The sequence below is a fragment of the Zootoca vivipara genome, chromosome 7 (assembly GCF_965207765.1).
Source record: "Zootoca vivipara chromosome 7, rZooViv2.hap1.1, whole genome shotgun sequence".
NCBI lineage: Eukaryota > Metazoa > Chordata > Lepidosauria > Squamata > Lacertidae > Zootoca > Zootoca vivipara.
The window spans coordinates 94,046,338-94,069,349 of record NC_142590.1 but is presented as its reverse complement, the minus strand read 5'-3'; the positions used below and the strand labels follow the sequence as shown (position 1 = coordinate 94,069,349).

Here is a 23,012-nt window from a genome sequence, read left to right as displayed (position 1 = left end):
CCCCACTTTCTCCCCTCCTGGATCTCACAAGGCCTCTTCTCACAAGCTTGATACTCTTCCGCTCACTGAAATTCCGGGTGGTGACATTGCAGTTCAGCCGTGAAGTCTCCTCCCCAAACCCCCCACCCTCCCGCAGTTTCCCCACCCCACCTCACTCTCTTAAACTGCCCTCTTCTGATGCCTCTTTGATTTCTGGTGGCAGATATCTGCAGCCTCCCCAAGGACCCAGGTCGGTGCGAAAGCTACCAGCCCATGTTCTACTACTCACCGAGCAAGAGGACTTGTCAGGTGTTCATTTATGGCGGCTGCGAAGGAAACGGCAACCGCTTCTCCACTCGGGAGGAGTGTCTTTGGACCTGCAGGAACCCAGGTGAGAGGCAGAGGGAAGAAAAGGAGGGGGAGATGCAGCTAAATTGTAGAACTATGCATTGGGCGAAGAAGGACTTTCATTTCTCTGCCCTGACTCTTCCAACATTCGGCTTCATTGCATGTCCACAGGTCCATACGAAGTGGGCTGCAAGTGTACTTGGACACGGAAACCACAGGCTGCACACACACTCCCTTGTCACACAGGTTGAGGGCGAGGAAAGCCAAAAATTAATGCCCCCGCCCCTGAGCCTTCCTAGGGTGCTTGGCTTTGGGAAGGAGACACAGGCTCTGGCAGAGTCCCAGAGCCCTCCCTCTTCCTTCCCAAAGCTGCCAAAGCGCTATCTAGGCTTTGGGAAGGAGGAGGGGAGATGCCAGGACCCTGCCAGAGCCTTCCCAAAGCTCAGCACCTCACTTACCTGGCTTTGGTGCGAGGGGTGGGGGGCTGTCAAATGTTACCAAAGATCTCAAGCCGCACATTGGACCTTGTTCTACCATCACGTCGTTTCTTTTCTCTAAACTAAAAAGTCCCCAATACTGCAACTTTTCTTCCTAGAGGAGTTGCTACACCCCCTTGTCAATTTATCGCCTGAATCACCACCGCTTGAATAATATTTCATGGCTCTCTATGGCTCCATCAAGTGCCAGTTTTAGGAAACGCCTGGGTCTCTGTGTCCACAGAGGGGTATCCGGCTTGCAGTCAGAACTGTAAGCTTTGTAACATTTCGGCTGGAGATGGCAGGGATAAAACCCCAGGACCTTCTGCACATGAAGCACGTGTCCTGCCTCCTCAGTATGGTCCCTCCTATCTTCTCCCCTCTTCTCTCCTGTTCCCCAGATATCTGCAAGCTCCCAAAGGACAGCGGCAGCTGCAATAGCCACAAGCTCAGCTACTACTACAACTACGCCAACAAAACCTGCGAGCGCTTCACCTACCACGGCTGCGACGGCAACGAGAACCGGTTCCGGACGCTGGAGCAATGCCGGAGCACCTGCCTGTACCCTGGTGAGACCCCGAGGGAGAACTCAGGAGCCCCCGGCAAAGCTTGGCTGTGCCGAAGGGGAGCTTTGCTGCGTGGCGTTAAGGAGAGGGACTCATCAAACTGTAGAGCTGGGAGGGAGGGCCTCCCATGCGATCTGAAGCACTGTCTCCTTGCCATACGAACCTGCCCAGCCTCTGGGGAGACCATTCTCAGCACCCTCACAGGCAGAATTGGTGGGGGTGTGGCAGAGAGCCTTCTCAGTGGTGTTTGGTCCCAGGCAACTTTGGAACTCCCTGCCTCAAGAAGCTAGGCTGGCTCCCCCGCCCCCTGCTGTCCTTGTTCCTACAGGCTTTCGGGAACTGACTGTCTTTAAGGAAAGGGCTGGTGCTGTGATGCTTTTATTGCAATTATCTGCATGTTCTAATAGATCATGGCTAGATAATTCTAATTCATGTTGATTTGCTTTTTAATGATTCCCGTCTATGTTTTTTTTAGCAATTTCTATTTCATCTGTCGGCTGCCTTGAGTCCCCATCTGGGGAAAGGTGGGATACAAATAGATATAATGATGGCGATGATCCTAGAATTGAATCATAGAATTGGCAGAGTGGGAAGGGATCCCAAGGGTCATCTAGTAGCCCAGTCAAGGAATTATTGCTAAAGGATCACTGACTGAATGACACACACACACACACCACAACCTATAGATTCATAGAATCATAGAGTTGGAAGAGACCACAAGGGCCATCCAGTCCAACCCCCTGCCAAGCAGGAAACACCATCAAAGCATTCTTGACATATGCCTGTCAAGCCTCTGCTTAAAGACCTCCAAAGAAGGAGACTCCACCACACTCCTTGGCAGCAAATTCCACTGCCGAACAGCTCTTACTGTCAGGAAGTTCTTCCTAATGTTTAGGTGGAATTTTCTTTCTTGTAGTTTGAATCCGTTGCTCCGTGTCGGCTTCTCTGGAGCAGCAGAAAACAATCTTTCTCCCTCCTCCATATGACATCCTTTCATATATTTGAACAAGGCTATCATATCACCCCTTAACCTTCTCTTCTCCAGGCTAAACATACCCAGCTCCCTAAGCCGTTCCTCATAAGGCATCGTTTCCAGGCCTTTGACCATTTTGGTTGCCCTCCTCTGGACACGTTCCAGCTTGTCAGTATCCTTCTTGAACTGTGGGGCCCAGAACTGGACACAGTACTCCAGGTGAGGTCTGACCAGAGCAGAATACAGTGGTACTATTACTTCCCTAGATCTAGATGCTATACTCCTATTGATGCAGCCCAGAATTGCATTGGCTTTTTTAGCTGCTGCATCACACTGCTGACTCATGTCAAGTTTGTGGTCTACCAAGACTCCTAGATCCTTTTCACATGTACTGCTCTCAAGCCAGGTGTCACCCATCCTGTATTTGTGCCTTTCATTTTTTTTTGCCCAAGTGTAGTACCTTACATTTCTCCTTGTTAAAATTCATCTTGTTTGCTTTGGCCCAGTTGTCTAATCTATTAAGGTCATGTTGAAGTGTGATCCTGTCCTCTGGGGTATTAGTCACCCCTCCCAATTTGGTGTCGTCTGCAAACTTGCTCAGGATGCCCTCAAGCCCATCATCCAAGTCATTGATAAAAATGTTGAATAAGACTGGGCCCAAGACAGAACCCTGTGGCACCCCACTAGTCACTACTCTCCAGGATGAAAGGTCTCTGCTGAAAGATCTCCAATGACTCCTTGGGTCCCTTCCAACTCTACAATTCTAAGATGCAATTCTAGGGAGAGACCATGCAATAAACTTGCAGGTTCCTGTTGATCCATTGATCATCGACTAGGCCCAACTGAGGCAGCTCTTTTAAGAGGGGTGGGCATAATCCACACTTTCACAGTTCCCCCCCGGTGCCCTTGTTCTGACGAGTCTTTGTTTCTTCTGCGGCGGCAGAGATCTGCAAGCTCCCGGCAGACCCCGGTCCTTGTGATGCCTACTTCCCCATGTTCTACTATAACCACCGCAGTCAATCCTGCCTTCCTTTCACTTACGGAGGCTGCAGGGGAAACCTCAACAGGTTCGAGACTCTGGAGGGATGCAAGCAGCACTGCCGGAACCCGGGTAAGGCGGGACTCCTACCAATGCTGCCGTCATCATCATCGTACAGTAGTGCCTCGCAAGACGAATTTAATTCGTTCCATGAGTCAATTCATTTTGCAAAAAAATTATCTTGTGAATCGTGGTTTCCCATAGGAATGCATTGAAATTTATTTTTTTGCCCATAGGAACGCATTAATTAAATTTCAGTGCATTCAGATGGGAAACCGCAATTCGCAAGATGAATTTTTCGCAAAACACATTCGTCTTGCGAAAAATTTGTCTCGCAGGGCATTTGTCTTGCGAGGTACCACTGTACTTGCCAAAGAAAAAGTGCCCACCAATGCAGCAAAAAAAAAAGGCACACCATATTACAACAAACAAATCAGGAGGAGACGGATATTGACAGCTGCTAGAAATGATGTCTCTGCTCTCCCTCCATGGTTAGAGGATCCCAGTTCCAGGAGACCATAGGAGGGGAGAGTCGCTCTTGTGCTCGGATCCTGCTTGCTGGTTTCCCATAATGGGCATCTGGCTGGCCACTGGGAGAACAGGAGGCTGGATGAGATGGGCCATTGGCCTCATCCAGCAGGCTTTTCTTACACTACATCCTTGGTATTCATAAAGTGCAACAATGCATACCACCAGCAGCATGGCAATATCACCAAAGGAGCCCTTACCATTATATTCCAATTGCCTACTCCTTCACAGAAGAAGTACAGGTGGAACTCCCTCCCACAGGAGGCAGTGATGGGCACCAACATAAAGGCAAAGGTCAAGGGACCCCTGACCATTAGGTCCAGTTGTGACCGACTCTGGGGTTGCGGCGCTCATCTCGCGTTATTGGCCGAGGGAGCCGGTGTACAGCTTCCAGATCATGTGGCCGCTATGACTAAGCCGCTTCTGGCAAACCAGAGCAGCACACAGAAACGCCATTTACCTTCCCGCTTGGAATGGTACCTATTTATCTACTTGCACTTTGACGTGCTTTCGAACTGCTAGGTTGGCAAAAGCTGGGACTGAACAACGGGAGCTCACCCCGTCGCGGGGATTTGAATCACCAACCTTCTGCTCGCCAAGCCCTAGGCTCTGTGGTTTAACCCACAGCGCCACCTGCGTCCCAGGTCATAGGTGGCGTTAAAAGAGGATGGGACAAATTTGTGGAAGAGGAGAGGGCTACGGATAGAGATTAGCCACAGTGGCTCTGCTCGGCCTGCAGAGCTGGAGGCAGCAATGCACCTGAAAGCCAGTTCCTGGAAACCACAGGAGGAGAGAGTTGCTCTTGTGCTCGGATCCCGCTTGCGGGTTTCCCATAATGAGCATCTGGTTGGCCACTGGGAGAGCAGGATGCTGGACTAGAAGGGCCCCCTTTGGCCTGATCCAGCAGGCTCGCATTATGTTATAATAATAATAATAATAATAATAATAATAATAATAATAATAATAATTTATTTATACCCCGCCCTCCCCAGTCAAAACCCGGGCTCAGGTCGGCTGACACCAACAGAATTACAATAAAACATAAAAACAATTAATTAAAATACAGATTAAAATACAGTATTAAAATTTAAAGTGCAGCCTCATTTCAAGTAGTCCATAAATCCAAGCCATGAGGGAGGAAAACACAGGGGTCAGGCTGAGTCCAACCCAAAGGCCAGGCGGAACAGCTCTGTCTTGCAGGCCCTGCGGGAAGATGACAAATCCCGCAGGGCCCTGGTCTCCTGGGAAAGAGCGTTCCACCAGGTTGGGGCCAGTACTGACAAGGCCCTGGCTCTAGTGGAGGCCAATCTAGCCATCTTATGGCTCGGGATCTCCAGAATATTGTTGTTTATGGACCTTAAGGTCCTCCGCGGGGCATACCAGGAGAGGCGGTCCCGTAGGTACGAGGGTCCCAAGCCGCATATGAAGGGAAGGTGGAGACTTTGGGTCCCGACTGAACTGCTGACTCCTCTCGTCTCTGCTGGCAGATATCTGCGTGCTGCCCCAGGATTCGGGTCCATGTCTCGATTACTCCCGCATGTACTACTACTCTCCGTCGAAGGAGACCTGCTTGCCCTTTCCCTATGGAGGCTGCCAGGGCAACGCCAACCGGTTTGCTACCATGGAGGAATGCCTGGACACCTGCGGGAGCAAAGGTGGGCAGACTTGGGGGTCGTGTCCCTACATTCTAGCCCTGTACCTTCTAATGGGGCAACTTCTGTCTTACTGGGTTGAGTTTTACTGGTGCAACGCTGTTCGCTTTTAAATGAATACCCCAAGAGCAATAGGCAAACGCTCGAAATAAACAGATGTCACAGTGGTGCAAATACTTGCCGGTGCTTTAGGGTTTTTCTTGGCGTAATACATTCCTAATTGCATTCACACCCTTCCCTTTTTCTCCAAGGAACTCAAGTTTCTCCCCCTTCCTCATTCAATGCCCACAACAACCCTGTGAGGCAGGGCGGGCTGAGAGGCAGTGACTGGCCCAAGGTCACCCAGTGAGCTTCATGGCTGAGTGGGGATTTGAGCGCTGGTGTCTCCCAGGTCCTAGTCTAACCACTCTAACCACTGTGCCACACTCTCTCTCTCTTGCTGTTAATACTCCCTGTGGTTTGATGGCTCCTTTAACTTAATTGGGGTCAACCGAAAAGCCCTTCTCTTTCCAAGTGGTATAGAAATGCCAGCTTGCCAAGTTTGTTGAGTCAATGGGGGATCAGAGATTCTGGCTCCAGAGTGTGCCACACATCCCAGGCACGCTCACTTCTGCAATGTGCAGGATTTGGCTTTTGGCACCGGTTCATTTCCATGGGGATGCTTGAGAGACCCTCTGTTTTGTACCCCCCCCCTCTGTTCTGTGCCCACAGATCTCTGCCACCTCCCTGTGGATTCTGGCCCCTGCTTGGCCCTCTTCCCCAAATACTATTACAACCCACAAAACAAGACTTGCGAGATTTTTTATTACGGAGGCTGCGGAGGGAACGACAACCAGTTTGAGACCCAGATGGAATGCATTTGGAGGTGCCGCAATCCAGGTCAGACCAAGGAAGGGGAGCAGAGGAGATGGGCGGGGTATAAATTTATTATTATTATTATTATTATTATTATTATTATTGACAAAAGGAGGAGCATTGTGCAGCGGACAGGTGGTCATTGGTCAGGGGCTCTTTAGCTGTGAGTCCTACATTGCAGGGGTGGTTGGACTAGATGACCCTTGGAGGTCCCTTCCAACTCTACAGTTCTGAGATCCTATGACATCTGTTGGTGATACAAGCTGCATCAATGTACAGACAACCTCCTGGGGCAGCCCTGGAAATCGGCAGTCCTTGCCAAGAATTCACACCCCACTTAGCATTTCACAAAAGGAAATATTTTGGTTTCCTGCTTTAAATGAGCTTGTGGTAGACCACCTTATCATGACTGCTATTATTTCTGCTTTTGTTGCTTTTATTTTAATTTCTTAAGTCCATCTCACTATAAGGGCTCAGGTCTTGGGTTACAGCAAGAGGAGGTTACAGTACTAAAATCGGTTAAAATTATTTAAAAACAGAAGAATAGAGTAGGGTTGGTGGCGGCACCGGTGTGAGTATTAGCATCCTAGGAACACAGGAAGAGGCTTTCTGGATCAGGCCAGGGGCTCATCTAGTCCAGCATCCTATTCTCAGACTGGGCAACCAGATGCAGATTATAGCCATTGCGGCTAGTAGCTTTTGACAGTCCTCTCTTCCTCCATGATTTGGCCCAATCCTGATTTAAAGACAGCCAATTTGGTGGCCATCACTGGCCCCCCCCCCAGAAGCGATTTCCAAAGTTCAACTCTGTGCTCTCTGCCCCCAGGCCCAAGTGACTTCTCTCTCTCTCTCTCTCTCTCTCTCTCTCTCTCTCTCTCTCTCTCTCTCTCTATATATATATATATATATATATATAATTTTTTCTTAAATTTCTGTTTTACATTTTAGAATATTCCCTTAAACAACCTTAAAATATCAATAGCTTCCCTTCCTCTCTTTCCATGGTTCATTTTGCACAACATAAATACCTGCATATTGTATATAAACTAAGCCATTCAGTATTCCATTATTAAATCCATCAAAACTTATTTACACTGCTGAATTTATCTTTATGCTGCCCACGTTTTCAAATAAACACAATATTCCTCCACATATTCAATAAACATTTTCCAATCTTCTTCATGCATATGAAATTTGCTACCAAGTGGAATTTGCTACCAAGGAGTGTGGTGGAGTCTCCTACTTTGGAGGTCTTTAAGCAGAGGCTTGACAGGCATATGTCAAGAATGCTTTGATGGTGTTTCCTGCTCGGCAGGGGGTTGGACTGGATGGCCCTTGTGGTCTCTTCCAACTCTACGATTCTATGATTCTATATTCCAACAGTTTAAGTTCTTCTTTAGTCGGGACTTTGCTCAATTTCCATTTGGGGGCTAACAAAACACGGGCCGCAGTAGTGGCATACATAAATAACCTTTTCCAACACCTGGGAATTTCAGTCTGAATCATCCCCAACAAAAAGGACTCTGTTTTTTGGGGTGAAGTACTTTTAAACATTTTTTTTCAGTTCATTATGAATTATTTCCCAGTACTCTTCCCCAAGCAACTTCAACCCTCCTGCCTGTCCCCCTCACATCCTTCCAGATATCTGCAAGCTGCCCAAGGAGACAGGCCCCTGCAAGGCAGCCATGCCCAGGTACTATTACAACCCCACCACTAAAACGTGCGAAGTGTTCATTTACGGAGGCTGCGAGGGCAACGAGAACCGGTTTGAATCTCTCTCGGAATGTGAGCATGCCTGCAAGAAGCCAGGTAATAATAATGATTTTATGATTTACATGCCGCCCATCTGACAGGTAGGCAAAAGAGTCTCTTCACGCGAGCTTCTTGCCCTGGGTTCATTATCAGATATTGTCCCCTGAAATAACCTGCTTGCACTCTGACCGGGCAAAAGCCAAAGCCAAGGAACAGTGGCAGAGCATCGGCCCCAGGGGAAGTCCCTGCCGGCATCTCCAGGTAAGACTGGAAGAGGTGCCTGCCTGTAAGCCTCAAGAAACCAGGAAAAAACAATAAAAAGAACATAAAACACAATAAACTTCCCAGCACTTCCATATCAGTTCCCTATTTACAAATAAACTCCACTATGCTTCTCCCTTACAAATTTAACTTATTCCCTATCTTATTTTCTTAGATTTTTTTCCTTTTTCTTTCTTTTTTGTATTATAAGTTTGTTTAATTTTGTAAATTTTTGTATAACTTGGATTTTTTGGGTGTATTTTGTGATATGTTGATTTATGTTGATTTTATGTTTAATAATAAATAAAGATATTTTTAAACTTTAAAAAAAGAAAAAAGAAACCTTGCTGCCAGTCAGTGTAGACAATACTGAAGCAGATGGGCCAATGGCATGGCAGCTTCCTCTGTTCCTAGAGCGAAGGGGTCACTTTGCTCACTAAACCCATATTTAGATTTACTTATTTTATTAGCGGTTGCGATTGCTCTCTTGTTCCATTTGTGGTTTCTATTGTTATTACAGTTTAAAACTGTTTATTTTTATTTTATTTAACACTTTTCTTTATTTGAAGATTGTACAAAAATACAAAAAGCAACGAACATACATACCAAAAACTGACAAACAAAAAGAAAAAGAAAACATCTATAGCAGGCATGTCCAACAGATAGATTGTGATCTACCGGTAGATCACTGGACATCTGCGGTAGATCTCTGGTAGATCACTGGCTCCCCCCCCCCAAAGAACCTGATCAACTGTGGCTCCCATAAAAAAAGCTCAACATTTTACCCCTTCCCTGAAAAAACTCAACAACTTTGACCCGAACCCCCCCCCCAAAATGGGTCTTCCTCCTTCAAAAAAAAAACTCAACTTTGACCTGACCCCCCCCCAAAAGGGGGTAGATCACTGCCAGTTTTTAACTCTGTGAGTAGATCACAGTCTTTTGGGAGTTGGCCACCCCTGATCTATAGTATACATAAATGAAAACCAATACCATTCTCCATTCTCTATAGGGCAGTGATGGCGAACCTATGACACGCGTGTCAGACGTGACACGCAGAGCCCTCACTGTTGGCACACGCCCCATCGGCCCATTCACTATGACATTTTTGTTGTTGTTGTTGTTGTTGTTGTTGTTGTTGTTGTTTTTCCCCCATTTGTTCTCCCGCTCCTCCTCACGCTAGCTGTTAGGATCCTTTTTGTTGTTGTTGTTGCTGCTGGTAGCCAGAAATTGGTTTTTTAACCCGTTCTGTGCTGGTTTTTTGGCGCTTTGGCAGACTATGCGTGTTAGTTCTAGCGAAGGTATTATTTGTCATTTATTTCTGTTCTCTTCCCCCCCCCCAAAAAAAGCGCAGCAGCTTTGGGGCATCCCCCCCCCCAAAAAAGCAAAGCAACTTTTGGACCCCCCCCCAAAAAAACCTCCAAAACTTTGGTCAGCAGCTCCCCCAAAAAGCTCAAAAACTCTGGGCACTTTGTGATAAATAAGGGTTTTTTGGTTTGGTTTGGTTAAATAATTGGTTTTTTTCGGTTTATTAAATACAGTTATATATTACAATTATACATTTTTGTTATTTAAACTATAAATATCGCAAAATTATGGGTTTTTTCTCGAAGTGACACACCACCTGAGTTATGTTTGGTTTTTTGGCAAATTTTGACACCCCAAGCTCAAAAGGTTGCCCATCAATGCTATAGGGGAAGCTGAAGGCTAAGGCTATTCTTGGGGGGGGGAGGGATTCCTATAAGACAAAGGCAAACTGTGGAGCAGCAGCTGCCCCTCAAAGGCTTCCCCCACACACACACATTGGGGCCTTGGCTAATCTTCCCACCTTGTGCTCAAAGGTGACCCACCCACCTCCCAGGCCAAGAACGAATGTTCGGCTGAGCAGATCCTAGGATACAAGAATACATATATTTATATTTATTTGTATACCACTATTACAAAAGTTCAAGCCATGCTCAAGGCAGTTTGCAACATGAAAAAAAATACATAATGACAACATAAGAAAAGTAGTTCTGAAGAACAAATAAAGCATTTAAAAAATACGCAAGCAAAGTGAACAATTTCCACATAAATCACAACAAGGTCTCAAATTAAGATATGGGGGGGGGGACAATAGCAGCAACCCCCCCAACCCTGCAACAAAACTCGCCAAATAAAACCTCAACCCGAGAGTCTGTTCAGCAGCCTCAGCTTTTGCAGCTGGAGTCAGTCCAGGCCCTGCCCTCCCAGGTCAGGTAGAAAAGGCCTCCAAGGGAGGAAGCAGGTCTCCCAAGACTCCCAGCCAGGAGGGTCTTGAGGTGCCTTTTTTCCTGCCCACAAGTCCCAGGTCCACTTCTCTCTCCCATCTCTCTTTGTTCTGTGACTCCAGATATCTGCCGGCTGCCCAGCAATCCCGGAAAGGGGGACCACTCGATCCACCTGTTTTACTACAGCCACCTCGGAGCAGGCTGCTACCCGTTCACCTACAAAGGCCACGAGGGCAACCCCAACAGGTTTGCGACGCTGGTGGAATGCGAGGAGATCTGCAGAGACCCAGGTAAGGGCTTGGGCTCCCTCTCTTTCTCTGCAGGACACGGGGGAAAGGGTGTCCAAACCCCTGGAGGCAAAGAGAAGAGGCTCCATGGAAAGAAAAGTCGGGGTACAGTGACCAGGAAACTAGGGGGGGCAGACCCTGTGGGGACGCGCTCTCTCTTGCCATCCCCGGTGGCCTCCTATTTTTTCCTCCAACCTCTACCTCAAATCAGAAATGCCATACAGGACACTAGTTTTTGTGGGCCTCCAGTGAAACTGAATGTTGGGAGATTCGGGACAGAGAAAAGAAAGTCCTTCGTCACACAGCTCAGAGTTCGACTGTGGAACTCCCTCCCACTGGAGGCAGGGGTGGCCACGCAGGTGGATGGTTTTAAAAGAGGATTGGACAAAGTCACGGTGAAGAGGGCTGGGGCACCAAATGGGCCTGATCCAGCAGGCTGTTCTTAAGTTCTTATGCAGTGGGCAGGGGCAAAACTTGGCTTTATTTCATCCCAGAACTTGCAGACTCATTTGTTCATATCCAACAGTTAACCCCCCACCCCGACCCCACCCCCTTCATTCTTCCTAGCAGCTCAAAACACAGACACCCTTCTGTTCTCTGGCTGCAGATATCTGCCAACTTCCCCAGAAGGCGGGTTCCTGTAAAAACTACACCAAAAGGTTCTACTTCAATTCCACCAACAGAGAGTGCACCCCTTTCGACTACGGCAACTGCAGGGGGAACCTGAATAACTTTCCCACCAAAGAGGAATGCCAGCTGGCCTGCAAGGGCCCAGGTGGGTCACCGGGCAGAGGCAGGGAGGGCGACGGAGGGCCACTAGCCGTCATGGCTGTGCTCTTTCTCCACAGCGGATCGCAGGCGCCTGAGATGTATCTTTCAGGACCCACCCTATTTTTTGCCACTATGTTTTCTTTTAGTAGTTGAAAGCTTTAATGTGCCATTTTAAAATGTCGCAACCCAGCCTGGGACCTTCAGTGGGTGGCAATAAATTAAAATGTGATCGTCATCTGGGAACCAGACAGAGGGCCTTCTCGGTGGTGGCACCTGCCCTGTGGAATGCCCTTCCATCAGATGTCAAGGAAATAAGCAGCTATCCTAATTTTAAAAGACATTTGAAGGCAGCCCTGTTTAGGGAAGCTTTTAATATTTAATGCTGTATTGTTTTAATATTCAATTGGGAGCCGCCCAGAGTGGCTGGGGAGACTCAGACAGATGGGTGGGGTATAAATAATATATTATTATTATTATTATTATTATTATTATTATTATTATTATTAATTTGGTTCCACGCATTTGGTGAGGATGCAGTTGATCAAAAAGGCCTTTGGGTTGTCATTTTTTGAGAACATAGGAGAATACTTTGCAATGAGTCAGACCATTCATTCCTCTGGCTCATCTGCCCACGCTGACTCCCCCGGGTCTTAGACAGGGAGCCTCTCCTTGCCCTACTGGAGATTCCATTGGGATTTGAACCCAGGACACTTGGCATGCAAGAGAAGTGCTCTATCACTGAGCTATGGCCTTTCCCATGTGCTGGAATTATTACTCAATCTGAGGATTGGCTTTGTGCCTTTGAAATACCATTTTTGAGGGGTGTCTCGTCCTCCACGACCCAAGACGTCACAGACACCTGGCTGGTCTCTTGCAGAGAAGCCTGGCTTCTGTCCCCCTCCGGACCCTGCCGATTGCCTGGTGACCTGCCAGAAGGACTGTGACTGCCCAGGGGTCAAGAAGTGTTGTGGCAACCAGTGCGGTCAAGTGTGCAAGGAGCCCGTGAAAGGTGAGAGGCTGTGGGGTGAGGTTGGTGCTGCAGGCAAGCCCATGGAGGAGGAGGTAACTCAGCCAGCTCCACGGCCCCCACAAAGGTTGTGTGTGTGTGTTAGGGAAATGTCAGGGCTTGAGTCCGAAACTTAGGCTGCCTGGGTTAGACCCAAGAGACTGTTGTCAAGCAAGGAGCATCTTGATCAGAGGACTGCAATGTGTTCTGACTTCCACCAAGAGCTAAAACTCACTCCTCTAAGCATACACTGTGACATAGCAACAGTAGGAATTTTCAAGGCTGCAAAAAGGGGTGGGGGGGGTTGTGCTTTCCCCTCCCTGCCCTGCTCTTTCCTTTTGAGACAAGCTTGGAGGAGCTTCCTTGATCGCCTCAAGGGTGCCTGTTGCTATCCGTTTGTGCAGACCTTCCATTCCACCCAGCCTAGAGTTGCACACTTACCATCCTTGGGCTTCTTAATTGCTTTAAGACTTCGTTTCCCCACCACACAAGTGTCGGAGAGAAGGGGAAGGAGAGGGAGGGAAAGGCCATCTCTGGGGGTGGGGGTCACTTCAGTTAAAGAACTCCCTGGTGCTTTTCAACCTCTGGGGTGACTTTGGGGGGGGGAGAAGGGGGAAAGCTGAGCAGAACCTCTTGACAGAAGAGCATGTCAATAGGCAGCACAGAGTTAATCTATGGAACTCCCTCCCCCATGAGGCCGTGATGGGCACCAACCTGGATGGCTTTGAAAGAGGACTGGGCCAATTCATGGAGGAGGAGAGGCGACCGAAGGCTGCTAGCCACAATAACTATGCTCTACCCTCCACAGTTGGAGGCACCAATGCTTCTGAAATTCCCAGTTGCTAAGAACCACAGCAGGAGAAACTTGCCCTTGTGCTCAGATCCTGCTTGTGGGTTTCCAAGAAGATGCATCTGGTTGGCCACTGTATGAAAAGGATGCTGGGCTAGTTGCTGATCCAGCAAATGTTCTCCTTCTGTTCTTATATATCCTCCTGGACTGTTGTTGTTGTGTCTGTGTATCCATGTCCTTCCACGGAGAGCCACGAGCCAAGTACAAGCCTTGGGTCGCTTTCCTGGGCTCCCAGGAAGAGTCCCGGTGGGCTCCTGTACATGAAGAGCGGGCAAAGAGGATCAAGAACAGGTGCCTCCTTAATGTGACTTTCAAGCTTCTCTGACACAGTTGGCCTTTGTTCGTGGGAATGCTGTTTGGTTGGCCTCTGGGTATCTGTAGCAGGAAGGTGAAAAATGGGTGGGTGGGTGCTTCTCTGGAGCAAGGGGCTGGCCTCGCTCCAGGCACCCGCCTGAAATGGCCCCAGCAGCACCCCTCCCAAATCCTTCTTAGAGCTGAGGAGAAGACTCTGTCCTTTCTGCTGCCGCCACCACCTTGCAGAGTCAGCGTTCCCAGGACTGGGCTAAGGTGGAAGAGGAGCAGAGTGGGAGCCAAGATCCAGTCCTGGTGCTGAATGCTGGGGTTGACCTGGCATGCTGGCTCCAGGCCCTGGGGTGGGCCCTCTCCTTTCCTAAAGATCCTGATCACACTGGGCTTGTCTTCCCTTGCAGCCAAGTCTGGAAAGTGCCCACCTGTTCCTCCTGGTTCCGCTTGCGTGGTTCCCAAGATCCTCTGCCAGCATGATCCGCTGGCCCAGAGAAGTGCTGCAGCGATGGATGTGGCCTCTTATGCACAAAGCCCATTCTTTAGAGGTGAGGCAGCTGGCTGTGTTCCTCCAAGCCACTCCTTGCTGCCCCCCCCCCATCATCCACACCCTGCCAGCCTCTGGGGGCATCAAGCTGACTCTGCCTCCCTCTAGACCAGGCATCCCCAAACTGCGGCCCTCCAGGTGTTTTAGCCTACAACTCCCATGATCCCTAGCTAACAGGACCAGTGGACAGGGATGATGGGAATTGTAGTCCAAAACATCTGGAGGGCTGGAGTTTGGGGGTGCCTGCTCTTCTGCAGGGGGAGTTGCCGCCGCCAGGTGTGCCCCCACCCCCCACTGCCTTTGTGGGAATCCTTGCAAAAGAGGCCACGCAGCAAAGGAAATCTGGGTATGTTTAGCCTGGAGAAGAGAAGGTTAAGGGGTGATATGATAGCCATGTTCAAATATATGAAAGGATGTCATATGGAGGAGGGAGAAAGGTTGTTTTCTGCTGCTCCAGAGAAGCGGACACGGATTCAAACTTCAAGAAAGAAGATTCCACCTAAACATTAGGAAGAACTTCCTGACAGTAAGAGCTGTTCGGCAGTGGAATTTGCTACCAAGGAGTGTGGTGGAGTCTCCTTCTTTGGGGGTCTTTAAGCAGAGGCTTGACAGGCATATGTCAAGAATGCTTTGATGGTGTTTCCTGCTTGGACTGGATGGCCCTTGTGGTCTCTTCCGATTCTTATGATTCTATGATTCTAAATCTGGGTGCAACATTTCAATGTGACAAATTAGTGTGATTGCTGCGTTGCAGAAGGTTGGGCCAGAGGCCTCTTTAGGGTCCCTTCCCATTCCATGGTTCCGTGAAACGACTGCACACCCCCTTTGCAGGAATTGGGAAAGAAGTTTGCACTGGAAGAAGATGCCACAATCCCACGGGTTAAAATAGCCTTTATTCAAACCTAACCTCCAAGAGACATTGGAAATCCACACAAAAAGAGAAGTTCATCAGATGAGCAAGAACCCCCAAGCTCCATTCACACGCACTTATTCATCACTGCAGCATTGAGGGGTGAGATGCATGTACGAAAGACCCACCCCAGAGGGAGGTCTGCTCCTACCTGAAGCTTAGCCACGGATTCAGCTACAAGTTGCCAAGCACAGGAAAATGGAGGCCCATCAGGTCAAAGGATGCTTCCTTCCTCATGAGCCAACAGAATCATAGAGGTGGGAGGGGGTCTTGGAGGACTTGGGGCTTTGCAAAGGCTGCTCACAGCAACCCCAGGCAAATAAACCGCATGGCATTCTCCACCAAGAATCCCAAGAACTGCAGTTTGTCAAGACTGCTGGGAACTGTAGCTCTCTTGCGGGAATGTTGACGGTGGCAGGAGACAATATCTTGTTTGTTAATATCCTTCCCAACTTGCGCTAGCAAGTTCCTTCACTTGTGCATTGCCCTTCTTACGCAGCAGAAAACAAGTTGCTGACTCTTCTGAGCCTTTTACTATTATACAATTCAATCTAGCTCAGATTGAATTGTGCGTTCCTGGTAAGGTCCCCTTTCGAATCCCTCCTAAAAGAATAATGACACCACAGTCTTATTCATCAGTAACAAAAAGTAGTTTTACTCATGATCAGGCAGAGCACGGTGTGATCCCTGAAGGCAGGCATTAGGCTTAAAGTTACAAACATGTGCAAACAGGTTTGCCCCATATGGGAGATGACCTGGGGAACTGCTGTGGCAGTCCAGGAAGTTTGCAGGACGAACAGGAAGGTCAAAAAGAGAAAGGTGGCAGCGTGACTTGGCCTTTGACCAGGTCTGGAAAGGTCACGCCCACCCACTAGTCACATGCAAGGAAGGATGCTCCAGGCCAGGAGGAACAGGAAGTTTCGACCGGCTGGACCAAACTTTCCCTTGCATGTCTGCTCTAGGAAAACAAGGAATGTTGTACTTGACTGCTCCCAGTGGATCACATCCCACAACTCTCGGAGGTAAATTACAGTTCCTGGGATTCTTTGGGAGAATCTGTGACGAACTGAAGTGCTACAAAAGTATTTTCGGTCTGTGGCGTGGATGAGACCACACTTTCATGTACAGTGGGGAAATCTGGGCAGCCAAGGAGGTTGTGTCCCCTTTGGTCAGCAGGTGGCAGCATTGAGCTATGTTTCAGGTGCTGCTCCAGACAGGGACCTTCCTAGCAGGTGGGAGGCAGCTTTTGCATGTAATGCTATGCAGACAGGCCACCCAGTGAACACACCTGTGTGCGCGCATGCACACGCCCACTGGGATATGCTCACTGCCCCCTCTCCTGACCCTCTGTACATAATACTAGAAGCCAGTGGGGTCAGCCAGCAAAGCTGGAGAGCAGCAGATTCAGGAAAGGGAACAGGAAGCACGTCTTCACATGTTGCATATAGTTAATATGCTACTACTAGGTGTAATGCATGGGACGCGGGTGGCGCTGTGGTCTAAACCACTGAGCCTAGGGCTTGCTGATCAGAAGGTCGGCAGTTTGAATCCCCACGACGGAGTGAGCTCCCGTTGCTCAGTCCCAGCTCCTGCCCACCTAGCAGTTCAAAAGCATGTCAAAGTGCAAGTAGATAAATAGGTACCGCTCCGGCGGGAAGGTAAATGGCATTTCCGTGCGCTGCTCTGGTTTGCCAGAAGCAGCTTAGTCATGCTGGCCACATGACCTGGAAGCTGTACGCCGGCTCCCTCGGCCAATAATGCGAGATGAGCGCCGCAACCCCAGAGTCGTCCATGACTGGACCTAATGGTCAGGGGTCCCTTTACTTTTACCAGGTGTAATGATGACCATCAAGTTGGGTGGATTTTAACGACAGTTAGACAAATTCATGGAAGATAAGGACAATTGAAGGCTACTCCAAGCTGTATTTCGGTGTTGTTGTTGTTGTTGTTTTTAAGAAATGGGTGGGGAGGAGAGAGCATCAGGGTCTTGTTTGCCACATCTTGCCTGTCCCCAAAAGCCTGTTCTGTGACAAGGATGCCACATCAGCTGGAAGAGCCTCGCTTGCAGAGTGCAAGATCTCCCGGTCTCTGGCCACTTCTGCCTGAGTCCACTAGAGGGCAGCAGTGCCACACACATACATCCCTTGGTTATTGCAGGTTGAGCTGCCCTTCGGATGCTTCTGTGCCTTCAACATCCTCACAACAGGAAGGAATTCCACCGGTGCAGCTTTACCTGGCATGGGGATTTGGTGCGGGGAATGTTGCACCGATTCAACTGGACGCCAGCCCAAATATCAGTCTTCCAATGCAGCCTTACTGAAGGGACAGGGCCTCTTCCATCCCTTTCTCCCCTGACCATCCGCCTAGACCCAGCTCCTTACAAACACAGGCCGTGGGTGTCTTCAGTTTTGGCCCCTCAGGCTTCGCCTAGAAATCTGGGGCCAGCATGGATGTTTGCAAGCCCAGGAGCAGCCCCCTAACCCATTCTCTCTCTCCCAAAAGAGGACATTTGGGGCAGAGGCAAAATTCCTTCGCTTCGCTTCTGGGTGACCTGACAAGCTGGGCTGGTGGAAATGGCCTTCCCTCCGCACCAAAGGCCATGGAGCACTCCTGCAAAACTTACCATGGGAAGCAGCTGCCTTATACAGAGTCAGACCTTTGGACTGTCTAGGTCTGCCAACACTGACTGGCAGCGACTTCCCAATGGGGACTGGACCCACGGCCCTCGCCTCTTTAGCAACTGGCTGCCTGGACTCTCTCCTGCCTCCTTCACCTCCAGCTGCAGGTGGTGTTTCTGGTGCCTGTCAAGACTCCGCGGCAGAGCCAGGGTCATCCCACCCGTCTCCAGGCGCTGCCAAGCTCAGCACAAAAGCCTCTGCCTCTTAAGTGGTGGGTCAAAATCAGTGCAGGCAGACCCACCCAGGTGCCACCTGCTGCAGGCTTGTGCCTTGCCCCTGTTACACTAAAGTAACGGGTGCTCTGCCTGCCTGGAGGGGGGAAGTGGACCGGCCAGCCCACTTGCTCCTTCTGTGCATCTATATTTATCTGTGATAGCTGGGCTCGCAGACACCAAGGAATGCCCTCCGGCTGTGCCAGCTGCATGAAATGTGAATCTGACTGTAGCAAGGCCTCTCCCAGCAGGAAGCCCACCCACCCACCCCTAGTGCAAGCCAGGCCCCTCACCGCAACACATGCACCCTGGGCAGTCGATGGCTTCCTCCGCGGATGCAGCCAGGAGGGCAGGAGAGGGACTGGGGTGAGTCTGCACAGGTGCCTCTCGGTGCATTTTGAGCAAGAGGAGGAAGGAAGCCATAGAATCATGGACTTGCAGAGTTGGAAGGGACCCAAAAAGGTTGTGTAATCTCAGGAGCCAACTTCTAGGGCAGGGTTCAGCAACCTTTTTCAGCAGGGAACTGGCCCACTGTCCTTCAGACCTTGGGGGGGGGGACTATATTTTGAAGGGAAAAAATGAACAGATTCCTGTTGCCCCACAAATAACCCAGCAATGCATTTTAAATAAAAGCACACATTCTACTCATGTAAAAACACGCTGATTCCCAGACTGTCCATGGGCCAGATTGAGAAGGCAATTGGGCCGGATCCGGCCCCCGGGCCTTAGTTTGCCTACCCATGTTCTAGGGCAGGGGTCAGCAAGATTTAACTTCCCTGGGCCGGTTCACTCTCACAGAGATCGCTCCATGGGCCGGATCGCATCTGCACAGATGTGATTTCCGGCATCTGCGCATGCGCAGACACAATTTCCAGCACCGCGGAAGTGAGTCCCTGCTCTGCGCTGTGCCAGTTTAGCACAGCACATGGGCACGCACCAAGCAGGCAGCTTGGTTCGGGGGTGGCTGGTGGGCCGTTTAAACGACCCCCATGGGCCACTTGTGGCCCATGGGCTGCAGGTTGCTGACCCCTGTTTTAGGGGCTGAGGTCCCTTTGGTGTTGGGTGGCGCCGGCATGCCCTTCGCCACTGGGTACCCCTGCTGCTTATTCCTAAAAAAATTCCCACGATTGCTAATGTCCAATTTGTCCCTAGGCTAAAACCCACACAATCACTGCAGTCTCGTTATTATTTTTCACCACTTTATTTTGGGTAATAAACAATTCATTTTTAAAAACAAACAAACAAAACATTAAGATTGATGTTTCGTCGCCTCTTTTCCTAGATCTTGCCCAATTGTTATTAGTAAGAATGTTCAGTGAGTGATTAGTTGTGGGCTGTTGTTTGTAAACGAAACATGTTTAATGCTATCAATTAGCTGGCTGCCAGTCAGCTACTGGGCTAAGTTAAAGGTGTTGGTTTTGCGGCATAAAGCCCAAGCATCTTGGGATATAGCCCTCGCCTCCTCTTCGAATTTGTCCAATCCTCTTCAAAAGCTTTCCCGCTTGGTGGCCACCACTGCCTCCTGTGGCAGGGAGTTCCATAGTTTAACGCTGCCCTGCATGAAGAAGGGCTTTCGTTTCTCTCTCTGGAATCTTCCAATGTTCGGCTTCATTGGGTGTCCTTTTTCAGGTGCTACTTAATCTCTGCACCACATTTCTAAGAACTCGGATCGCCTAGTGTGGCAGCACCGACACTTTGGAACTCCCTGCATCTTGATTATCAGGCAGGCATCTTCGCGGTATTCTTTTCAGCACCTGCTGAAGACATTTAGACAAGCCTACCCAGGTGTTCAGAAAGTTTGCACGAGTTGTATTTTGTTGCTGGTCCATTCTTTTGTGTTTTTAACTTTTCGTATGTTCTAAATTATAAATGTAAATTTACTACCGATGATTTTATTATTTGACCTTTTTTTTGTTTGAGGTTTTTTCTACAATCAAGTGGTGCATAAATTTCATGAAATAAATAAACAAATACTGTCTACAAGCTCCAATGTCGTCCTCCACTGATCAGGGACATTTTCACAGTTATCTCTAGGTTTGCATAATTTGTTTGGGTTTCCCTGGTCTTAAGATGTAATAATAATTATTATTTTATTATTTCTACCCTGGGTTTCCCCCGAAGGGGCATAGCAACCAAAGACCCTCTATTATTATTATTATTATTATTATTATTATTATACACAAACAAACAAACATTCAGCCATCCCTCTGGCTCCTAAGATTTCCACAGTCCTTGCCCACACACTTCTAAGAATACATTTTCCTTCCTGAGGACTGGAAGCCTGCTCCGCACTTAAGGCTGAGCAGCTTCTCCAGAATCTGGTCTCTCTCTGCCCAGAGTCACCTCCTGCCAAACCAGAGTGGGCACACGCAGCCCTGCCCGCGACTGCTCCCTCCAAGGGCTCTTGGCACTGCCCGGGCCCTGCAGGGCTGCCGGTTGCCGCTCTCAGCCCCTCCGACAAGGCAGGCAGGCAGCTGAAAATGGGCTTTTTATTACAGCCATACATCAAAGTGGCTGCCTGATGCGGGCGGACGGGCGCGATTTTTCTTCATGGTTTACAGACAAATGAGGGGAAGGAAAATGGATGCGAACTTTGCTCCATCGTGAGGTCAGCAAGCGCGTGAAGAGGGACCCGAGTGGTTATGGATTATCAGAGCATTAACGAGGCAAGGCTGGGAAGAAGCCAGGATTGCAGCGGAGGGCAAGCGCCAAGAAGAGATGCGCGGGTGGGTTTCACGAGCCCCTGCTGGAAAACACGGAGCTGTAGAGGGGAAAGGGACCCCCAAGGGTCATCTGGCCCAATCACAGCCGCAGAACCCCTGGCAGATGGCCACCCAACCTCTGAAGGACGGACAACCGCCTTCCATGGGACCATGATGGGCGTAGCCAGGATTTGTGTTGGGATCGGGGGGGGGCAGGACACCCCCCAGGCTGTCATCACCCTCTGTCTGGTTCTGCCTAGCTAGCAGCTTCGGAATGAAATGCTTCAACAACAGTTGTTTTAATTTACTTTCCTTTGAGTGCTGAGAAAAACCTAGAATCATAGAATCATAGAATCATAGAGTTGGAAGAGACCACAAGGGCCATCCAGTCCAACCCCCTGCCAAGCAGGAAACACCATCAAAGCATTCCTGACAGATGGCTGTCAAGCCTCTGCTTAAAGACCTCCAAAGAAGGAGACTCCACCACACTCCTTGGCAGCAAATTCCACTGCCGAACAGCTCTTACTGTCAGGAAGTTCTTCCTAATGTTTAGGTGGAATTTTCTTTCTTGTAGTTTGAATCCGTTGCTCCGTGTCCGCTTCTCTGGAGCAGCAGAAAACAACCTTTCTCCCTCCTCTATATGACATCCTTTTATATATTTGAACATGGTTATCATATCACCCCTTAACCTTCTCTTCTCCAGGCTAAACATACCCAGCTCCCTAATCCGTTCCTCATAAGGCATCATTTCCAGGCCTTTGACCATTTTGGTTGCCCTCTTCTGGACACGTTCCAGCTTGTCAGTATCCTTCTTGAACTGTGGTGCCCAGAACTGGACACAGTACTCCAGGTGAGGTCTGACCAGAGCAGAATACAGTGGTACTATTACTTCCCTTGATCTAGATGCTATACTCCTATTGATGCAGCCCAGAATTGCATTGGCTTTTTTAGCTGCTGCATCACACTGCTGACTCATGTCAAGTTTGTGGTCTACCAAGACTCCTAGATCCTTTTCACATGTACTGCTCTCAAGCCAGGTGTCTCCCATCCTGTATTTGTGCCTTTCATTTTTTTTGCCCAAGTGTAGTACTTTACATTTCTCCTTACATTCTCAAAGTTCGCATCCTGTTGGTTCCATTTCAATATTCTGATCATTTCTACTTTTAGTTCAGTATTTATTTACTTGATTTGAGGAGGCAGTTGTGTCTCTCCCCCCCGCTAGGTTTATGGGCAGACCTGGAGGTTGACTTCGGGGGAACCTGGGGCGCTGCTCTGTGCTGAGTCTGACCAGTGACCAGGACTCCAGCCCCAGGACTCCTCCTCTGACCGGCAGCGGTTCCCCAGGCTCTCCAGAAGAGGACCCCCAAGTTCCAGCACCCGGGACCCCCTCCCCTTCCACGGGATGCCCCCCTCCCCATGCCTGGGGCCTGAGGTCACTAAGCGTGGGTGCAAGAGGGACCTTCTTTCTGGGTCCTCCCCTTTGCTTCTGGTCCTGTCTGGTCTGGTGGGATTGGGAAGACCACCCCTGCCGCCCGCTGGGGGGTGATCCGGCTAGTTAATTCCCCAAGACGCCTGATGAGCCCGCCCTAAAACCCATTTCGCCCGCTGATCCCCCTGCGCTGGCTGCCGGTGGCTAAATTGTGCTGGAGTTATCAGGGTCCCCCCCCCCCCCCGGAACAATTAAATTTGCCTCCCGTTACCCCGCGAGCTCCTGGCCAAAGCGATAAGGCTTAATACCTCCCAATAATAGCGACTATCGGCATCCGCATAAGGCCCCATAAATATTAATAGCATTCTAATTAACCCCTTTCAAATGCATCACCCAAATGAATCGTCTCGGCAGACATCATTCAGCGCCTTTCATTTGCATCCTCTTTGGCGCCCCGGGGTGGGGGGTGTGCCTCTCCCGCAACCCCAGCCCAGCGCTCCCCTTTGCTGGCATCCTTCCTGGTCCACAGCGTTTGCTCCCACAGCAACCCACGTGAGGGCATCTGCTTCTGCCAAGGAAGCTGATCCAATATTTAATTTTAAAGAAAATTAATTGTATTGCACTTCCCAGCCTCCAAGGAGC

At 49.4% G+C, this 23,012-nt stretch overlaps 1 protein-coding gene across 6 annotated transcripts; it reads left to right on the top strand.

Moving 5' to 3' along the window:
* Window positions 1–117: 117 nt before the first annotated feature.
* On the top strand, window positions 118–20,220 carry LOC132592470 (papilin-like). 6 transcript variants are annotated; one of them, XM_060277416.2, is made up of 11 exons: window positions 118–370; window positions 1,205–1,372; window positions 3,286–3,453; window positions 5,397–5,564; window positions 6,273–6,440; window positions 8,058–8,225; window positions 10,798–10,965; window positions 11,570–11,737; window positions 12,611–12,742; window positions 14,300–14,440; window positions 17,507–20,220. In XM_060277416.2, the coding sequence occupies exons 1-11, from the start codon at window positions 253–255 to the stop codon at window positions 17,509–17,511; spliced, it is 1,572 nt and encodes a 523-aa protein (XP_060133399.2). In that variant the 5' UTR covers window positions 118–252; the 3' UTR covers window positions 17,512–20,220. The 6 variants fall into 6 exon arrangements, with proteins under 6 accessions (XP_060133399.2, XP_060133397.2, XP_060133401.2 ...); XM_060277414.2 differs by having other exon boundaries at window positions 15,271–20,220; XM_060277418.2 differs by lacking the exon at window positions 14,300–14,440 and having other exon boundaries at window positions 19,869–20,220.
* The last annotated feature ends 2,792 nt before the right edge of the window (window positions 20,221–23,012 follow it).

What these genes read in the sequence shown, in the direction of transcription:
- LOC132592470 (XM_060277413.2), top strand. Translation starts at nt 253, where the DNA reads ATGTTCTACTACTCACCGAGCAAGAGGACTTGTCAGGTGTTCATTTAT. An exon ending in TTGGACCTGCAGGAACCCAG is followed by an intron (nt 371 to 1,204) that starts GTGAGAGGCAGA and finishes CCTGTTCCCCAG; the next exon opens with ATATCTGCAAGCTCCCAAAG. An exon ending in GTGCAAGGAGCCCGTGAAAG is followed by an intron (nt 12,743 to 14,299) that starts GTGAGAGGCTGT and finishes CTTCCCTTGCAG; the next exon opens with CCAAGTCTGGAAAGTGCCCA.